We start from the raw sequence: 8,039 nt of genomic DNA, 5'->3' as shown, positions 1-8,039 counted from the left end.
GTCTCGCTCTGTTGCCCAGGCTGGAGTGCAATGGTATGATCTCAGCTTACTGCCACCTCCGCCTCCCGGGTTCAAACAATTCTCCTGCCTCAGCCTCCTGAGTAGCTGAGATTACAGGCATGGGCCACCACACCAGGCTGATTTTTTATTTTTAGTAGAGACAGGGTTTCACCATGTTGGCCAGGCTGGTCTCGAACTGCTGACCTCAGGTGATCCACCCGCCTCAGTCTCCCAAAGTGCTGGGATTACAGGCGTGTAGAGTTTCATTTCTTAGGGCATCTTCAGTCCTGTTATCGTTAGTCAGGTGCATCATTTCTTCTTCCTAACCCTTTTAAAAGCAGCCTTCCTACAGTCCAGCATACACGTCCCAGAATTTCAATCACTCTCACATATTCCAAAACTGGAAATGCACCTCTCCTTCCTCCCATTCTCTTCCTCTGGTGATTCGCTGGCATTTAGCCTTGAGGTTTTTCTTTCTTCCACACTGAGCTCTGCTTTTCCCCCTCCTGCCCTAGAACCAGAACCTTTGCTCCCCAGGGACCTGGGGCTTTGAGTAGTGACGGCTGGAGCAGGAGCAATGCCCAGGGGCAAGGAGGGCTACTGGACAAACCTGCGTCTCCTTCCCAGCCTGAAACTGATCAGTCAGGGCTGAGAGACAACGTCAGGGCCATAGATTTCTCAGCTGAGCTGCAGTTTCAGCTAGATGCAATCAGGTCTAGGGCAGGTGTCTATAAAGCTGTTTAGGATGCTTAGCCGAGGCGCATCTCAGGACTCACCGTCATTGTTTGTTTTCTCACAGACAGGCTCACTCCATTCCCCAGTTTTGTTCCTGTCAGGAAGAAACCCTTGAACTTGAATACAATAAGTTGTCCACGGTTCCAGGTTTCTGAGGACCTCAAAGTCATACTGAGGAGTAATCTGAAGCTAGTAATGAAGACAAAAATAAGGCCATGACTCAGCAGCGAAAGGACACTTTTTTTTTCTCCCACATCTACCAGTTATAATCGCTGCTTTAGACTTGAAACAGGAAGAAGCCGGTAGCAGGTACTCCTCCCAGGTCAGGGTGCGCTGACGCCACTCAAGAGATGAACCAAGGACTGGACTGTGATACCAACAAGCCATCTCGGTTCCTGGATTCTCGAGCTTAAATGACACACAAGCCATACACTTCTTTTTTTAAAAAGATAAAGCAGGCTGGGTGTGTTGGCTCACGCCTGTAATCCCAGCACTTTGGGAGACTGAGGTGGGAGGACCACTTGAGGCCAGGAGTTTGAGACCAGCCTAGCCAACATGGCAAAACCCCATCTTGACTAAAGATACAAAAAATTAGCTGGGCATGGTGGCACATATGAATTGCTTGAACTTGGTAGGTGGAAATTGCAGTGAGCTGGGATCATGCCACACTGCACTCTAGCCTGGGTGACAGAGCCATACTCTGTCTCAAAAATAAATAAATAACCCGCTTTATTATTATTATCTTTTGAGATGGAGTTTCACTCTTGCTGCCCAGGCTGGAGTGCAGTGCTGTGATCTTGGCTCACTGCAACCTCTGCCTCCCGGGTTCAAACAATTCTCCTGCGTCAGCCTCCTAAGTAGTTGGAATTACAGGCATGCACTACCATGCCCGGCTAATTTTTGTATTTTTGGTAGAGACGGGGTTTTTTTTTTTTTTTTTTTTTAGACAGAGTTTCGCTCTTGTTACCCAGGCTGGAGTCCAATGGCGCGATCTCGGCTCACCGCAACCTCCGCCTCCTGAGTTCAGGCAATTCTCCTGCCTCAGCCTCCTGAGTAGCTGGGATTACAGGCACACGCCACCATGCCCCGCTGATTTTTTGTATTTTTAGTAGAGACAGGGTTTCACCATGTTGACCAGGATGGTCTCGATCTCTTGACCTCGTGATCCACCCGCCTCGGCCTCCCAAAGTGCTGGGATTACAGGCGTGAGCCACCGCGCCCGGCAGAGACGGGGTTTTACCACATTGGCCAGGCTGGTCTTGAATTCCTGACCTCAGGTGATCAGGCCTTGGCCTCCCAAAGTGCTGGGATTACAGGTGTGAGCCACCGCGACCAGCCGCAATTGGTTATTTCTCTTTTGGGGTTGGGGTTGTTGACAGCTTGCCTATATTCCTTTGTTGCATGAGAAGCTAAGCCCATGGGGATCAATAATTGGATTAGACTCATGGAATATATGAAGACAATGTGTTAACTTTCTAATAAGTAAATTAAAAGACCAAACCAATTCAAAGCAACAACTGAAAAAATGGTGGCTTGCAGTTCCAGAAGTCCAGTGCCTCTAAAACCTTACAATGCAATTTTTTCAAAGATTAAACTCAGAGGCAAGCAGGTAAGGTGGTGGCATAGCAGTAGAGGGACCGTCTCAGTCCCCTCTGGGGCTTTTTCACTTCTGCTTTTATCTTCTTGCTTTCTCCCAACAGGAAGAAAGAATTCCCAAAAGCCCTTCACCCTATGAGTTTAGGGACCGAGTCTGGCACCGTCTCAGGAATTTCTGCATTCTAGAGGGGAACCATATAAACCTGTACTGATACAAAATTAGCCAGGTGTGGTGGGGGTGAGGCAGGAGAATCACTTGAATCCAGGAGGCAGAGGTTGCAGTGAGCCGAGATCACACCACTGCATTCCAGCCTGGGTGATGAGAGAGTGAGACTCCGCCTCAAAACAACAACAACAACAACAGCAACTAAGCCTGTATTGGTGGTGGCATCACAGGTGACAGCAGCTGTGCGGCAGGCAGCCTTGCCACACTTGGTATGCCACACTGAAGGCTGCCACACAACTGGCCAAAGGGAGAGGACAAATGTCTAAGACGTTGCCGGTGCTGTGGGGATGTTTGAGATAAGAAACTAAACATGGGGTGGAGTCTGCATTCGCATGTGCCTCAGGAGGCACCTGACCCTGCTTACTGTAGAACTGGATCCTTAACTGAGGTCTGTTGCTAGCTCCTAGAGGGGAGCCATCTGCTCTTATCTTTACCGCCCAGGGCTTAGCAGAGATGCCTGCATTTAATCAGTGATTGTATCAGAATTTATATGTTGAAACTTAATTGCCAATATGACAGGACTCAGAGGTGGAGGCTTTCTAAAGCAAGTAAGTCATGAGGGCAGAGCCTTCCTGAATGCCGTCAGTGACCTTAGAAAAGAGCAGCAAGGGAGCTGCTGATATCTTTGCCCTTTGCCTTTCGCCATCTTGGAATCGGAGCATGCAGGTGCTCACCAGACACTGAATCTGCTGGTGCCTTGATCTTGGACTTTCCAGCCTCCAGAACTATAGGAACTAAATTTCTATTGTTTATAAGTTACCCAGTCTGTGGTATTTTGTTGTAGCAGCAGGAATGGACTAAGACACGGCATCATTTAATGAAACATTTTTTGGAGAAAAAAATTAACTTGAGATTTTTTTGGGCTATGCGGTATGTGTATGCAAATTTAACTACAGCATTCCTAAGATAATAACATGGGTGATCCCTTCTTCCCAAACTCTTTGAGAATTAAGTGGTAAAATCAACATTTAATGTGGAAGAGATAACACGTATGTATAACGTACATAACATATACATGTCAGTTCAGGACTGTGAACGGCATTCAGCTCAGAAGCATTAGGCATAAGAATAAAGTTTGACCAAAGATTAATAAAAATAACCTTAACATGTCTAGCAAAGAGGAAGGAAACCTTATGTATTGACCATATATACATTGTTCCAAGCAATGGGATGAGTTTATATTTTCTATTATTGCATTAAATCCCCCAGCAATCTTATGAAGTAGGTTATCATCCTCATTTTATTAACAAAGTAAGTTATTATGCCCATTTTGCAGACTTGAGGAAGCTGGGGCCAAGAATGTGACCTATGCCACATGCTGGCAGGGGCAATAGTCCAATCAGATCTTTTGACTCCAAGCCCATATTTTTAAAGAAATTGTCCCCTGAAAAATAGAGCAGCAAGGGGAAACTGGGCTCAGAAAGACACGATGTGACACTGGGCATCCAGCATCTAGGAGTGGCTGTCTTGACCATGGACATACCTAATTTGTGGTGTGTGTGGGACCCAGGGGTTGATGTCATGAGATAGTTGTCAATTTGCTGATAAATTCAGCCAGCTCCAAGTCTCCCAGCTAACTCTGACTCAGCTGTGCCTTCCCCTGCAACTGCCCTTCAGGGAGGGAAAGGTCTGCTGTCACTGTGCAGACTTTGTCCTGAAAGTGCTCTACACATATTCCTTGGGCGTCTGGGAAGCTTGAGCCAGAGATGCCAGTAACCCCTCATTCTGGGAAGCTCTTGGCTTACAGAGAACCAGTCCTTAGGTACTCTAGATCGTAAAGTGCTGCCACCTTGCAAGATTCTGCAAAGAACGTGAAAGCCTACTACCTCTGAAATGCAATTAGCCAAGCTTACCTTTTCATCAGTACCATTTTTCCAATATTGCACATTATAAGTCCACGAGTTATACACATTCTTCATAGTCCAAGTTTCATATTCATTCTCAATTTTGGGGGCTAAGAAACGCATATGTAAAGAATCAGCAAGTACTTCTACTTGCACTCCAGGGGGTCCAATAATGGCTAAGCATAAGAACAAGCAAAATGACAATCAAAAATCACATTTTAAAAACTTGATTTCAATATTAATTTTTCATAACCATGCAAAATAATTAGTTCATGGAAGTATACTACTTTGATACACCATTGTTATGACATTGATTGACATGGTTAAAGAGGATAGTTGGATTTAGTTTCTTTTAAAAAATCTGATAATCTTTGTCTTTATTAATCAAGTTTAGTCCATTTATGTTTATTGTGGTTTCTGATACATTTGGAATCATTCCAACTACATCATTTTGTATTTTCTATGAGAATTTCTTTCAAAATTTCTATTTTATGTTTTTGGTATCTTTGCCTCTTTTTTTCCTGCTTTTTGTTGTCTGGAATTTTATTTCCTTTGCTAGGATGGAAGCTACAGATGGCATCTCTATTATTTTTAGTGGCCACCTTTACATGTTTAACATGTATAATTAACCATATATATTTCCAACAAAGTCTAAAGCTGTTTCCCTTCTGAATGCTCTTTTACTAGAAATTCATGTGACTGGCTCCTTCATTTGGGTCTCCGTTCAAATACTACTTCTTCAGACAGACTGTATCTTACCACCCTATGTAGAAGCGCAGCTCCCATTACTTTCTGTCTTATTACCTTGCTTTAGTTTTCTTAAGAACCACAGTCACTACCTGTCATACAATATTTATTTATTGTATGACAGAATAAATAAATCTATTTATTTATTGTCTGTCTTCCTGATTAGCACATATATGCTCCATGAGGGCAGGGATTTTGTCACGTTCACTGTTGTAGCTTCAGTGCTCAGAATGCTGCTGTTACTATAGAATGACTTGTAAATGGTTCCGGGCAATTGTGGTGTTTGAGTTGTCCTGTATTCTTCTTTGGCTGCCGGTTACTTTTTCAGGGCTGTTAATAAACCTGCTTCTACCATTCTAAAGTGCTTATCTGAAAACCAGATGAGAAAACTTGTTAAATGCTTTTCCAAAGCAAGTATAAAGAGGCTATGCATGGCTCCTGGAAGCAGTTTCCTATCACTAAAATATATAGATTTCAAGAGGCACATTCCAACATTGGGTAGTAGTTGCTAAGATATGGATGCCAGAGCCTGGGTCTGAATCCTTGCTTGGCCACTCATCATCTGTGTGACCTTTTGACAAGCTGCTTAACCACATTGTACCTAGCTAGGTTCTAAAGGGAACTTCCACGGATGGGAGCTAACAGAATTTGGGACAAGTTAGGACATGGTAAGCCAGTTAGCAATTATAGGAGCAAAACCTTGTACTTTTAACTATTGTGAAACTTACTTTTGTGTTCATTTTTTCTTTGTTTTTGTAAAGGTACCCTTAGAAAAGATAATCTAACTTTGGTAATTTATGATTCCAAAAGTAAAAACTTTTGCCTAGGCTTGGGATGGAATTGGGAAGGGGAAAAAAAGCATCCTAGCTTCATTCTCTACCAGGGAGGATGTAACTGGGGCCACGGTGGTCCAGAGCAGGGGACTGGCATAAAGACCCCTCCCCACATAGAGACAGTGCTTTTTTTGAGAGAAGATCTCACTCTGTCACCCAGGCTGCTGGAGTGCAGTGGTTTGATAATGGCTCACCGCAGCCTGGACTTCCCAGGCTCAGGTGACTCTTCCACGTCAGCCTCCCAGGTAGCGGGGACTACAAGCACACTCCACTATGTCTGGCTAATTTTTGTTTTTTGGTATTTTTTTTTTTTTTGTAGAGACGGGGATTTGCCATTTAGCCCAGGCTGGTCTCAAATTACTGGGCTTAAGGCCAAACGTGGTGCCTCACGTCTGTAATCCCAGCCCTTTGGGAGGCCGAGGCAGGCTGATCACTTGAGGTCGGGAGTTCAAGGCCAGCCTGGCTCACATGGTGAGACCCTGTCTCTACTAAAAATACAAAAAAATTTAGCTGGGCATGGTGATGGGCACTTGAAGTCCCAGCTACTCAGGAGGCTGGGGCACGAGAATCACTTGAACCCCAGAAGTGGAGGTTCCAGTGATCACGGCACTGCACTCCAGCCTGGGTGTTAAAGCAAGACTTTGCCTCAAAAAGAATAAAAAAAGTGAAGAAAAAAATGTCTGGGCTCAAGTGATCCACCACCTCAGGCTCCCAAAGTGTTGGGATTATAGATGTGAGCCACTGTGCCTGGCCAGAGACAATTCTTTTTTTTTTTTTTTTTTTTTTTTGAGACAGAGTCTCACTCTGTCACCCAGGCTGGAGTGCAATGGTGCAATCTTGGCTCACTGCAGCCTTCCCCTCCCAGGTGCAAGCAATTCTCTGCCCCAGCCTCCCGAGTACCTGGGATTACAGGCACCCACCACCATTCCTGGCTAATTTTTGTATTTTTAGTAGAGAGGGGGTTTCACCATCTTGGCCGGGCTGGTCTTGAACTCCTAACCTTGTGATTCACCTGCCCTGGCCTCCCAAAGTGCTGGGCGTGAACCACTGCACCCGGCCCAGTGCACCACTGCATCACTAATTCTTTTAGTGCTTCTCTCTATGTGAGTTTTGAAGGGCTGTATGTGAGTTTTGTAAATCAGGTTCTTTTAACCCCAATCTTTACTCGCTCAATAGCTAATATATGGTTTAATTAGTTTTCAATCCCTGATATTTTAAATATGCTTATCTCATATTTAGGGAACTCTGGTGGGTCGCCATGACCCTCCAAACCTAACCTGGGAACAATATATTTTTCTTTTTGATACAAGTGTCACTCTATTGCCCAGGCTGCAGAGCAGTGGTACAGTCTCGGTCACTGCCCTCTCCGCCTAACCTGGAACAATTTTTGATGCTGACCAACCAGTCTGACCCAACCTATCCCTATCTGCCATCAGCCCTATCCCTCCCTCTGTTCCTTGCTCTGGGCAAGCTGGCTATCTGCATCAGATTTTCCATCTCTATACCTGCCTTCATTCTTTTGCCTATCACATTATATTTCTTGTTTAAGTCATAATTCCAGACTGACTTCCTTCCAGAAAATTCACCATCTGAATCCTTCCAGAACTTTTCCTTAATAGCACCAGCCCCATGGGCCCAACACATTCACATCCTCGAGGCACTGAAGGTATTAGATTTATATGTAATTGTTGTATTGATGCTCTGCCTATCCTTTGCTGTCTCTCCCATGGATTTCTCTAGGGATACAACTCTATTAGATTTCTTAAGCCCCTTATGCAAGGCCATCCATTTGTGGGCCCTCAAAGAATTCTTGTTGATGGACCAACCAATGTGGAAAAAAAACAAGGCAAGATGATGACATTATAAAAAAAGGGAAAACAAAATGGCTTACTGTCATCCACAGGACAGAAGGTGATGTTTACCCAGTCAGAATGCTCATCTGTAAATTCAGCCCTGACTCTCAAGGTGTGGTCACCATACTTGGAAATACTTGAGAAATCACATTCCGTCGAGGTAGTACTCACGCATATATCTTGGAATGTCCTATAACTACACAAT

The 8,039-nt window shown here is 44.5% G+C and overlaps 1 protein-coding gene across 10 annotated transcripts in view; it reads right to left on the bottom strand.

Moving 5' to 3' along the window:
• Positions 1-8,039, bottom strand: part of LOC108302508 (interleukin-10 receptor subunit beta) — a 66,644-nt gene that overhangs the window by 11,837 nt on the left and 46,768 nt on the right. For 5 of the 10 annotated variants that reach the window (XM_037737638.1, XM_037737636.1, XM_037737635.1 and 2 more), the window contains 3 exons: positions 7,873-8,030; positions 4,411-4,577; positions 777-924 (listed from right to left, as the gene is read on the bottom strand). In XM_037737638.1, coding sequence (XP_037593566.1) covers positions 777-924; positions 4,411-4,577; positions 7,873-8,030 — 473 coding nt within the window. Of the gene's footprint in view, positions 1-776; positions 925-4,410; positions 4,578-7,872; positions 8,031-8,039 lie in introns of those variants that run through there. The other 5 variants (XR_005199763.1, XR_005199762.1, XR_005199765.1 and 2 more) reach the window with 3 other exon arrangements.

This window comes from Cebus imitator, unplaced genomic scaffold, assembly GCF_001604975.1.
Source record: "Cebus imitator isolate Cc_AM_T3 unplaced genomic scaffold, Cebus_imitator-1.0 Scaffold41, whole genome shotgun sequence".
Classification (NCBI taxonomy): Eukaryota; Metazoa; Chordata; class Mammalia; order Primates; family Cebidae; genus Cebus; species Cebus imitator.
The sequence above is the reverse complement of the archived record's forward strand: the minus strand, read 5'-3'. Positions and strand labels throughout refer to the sequence as shown.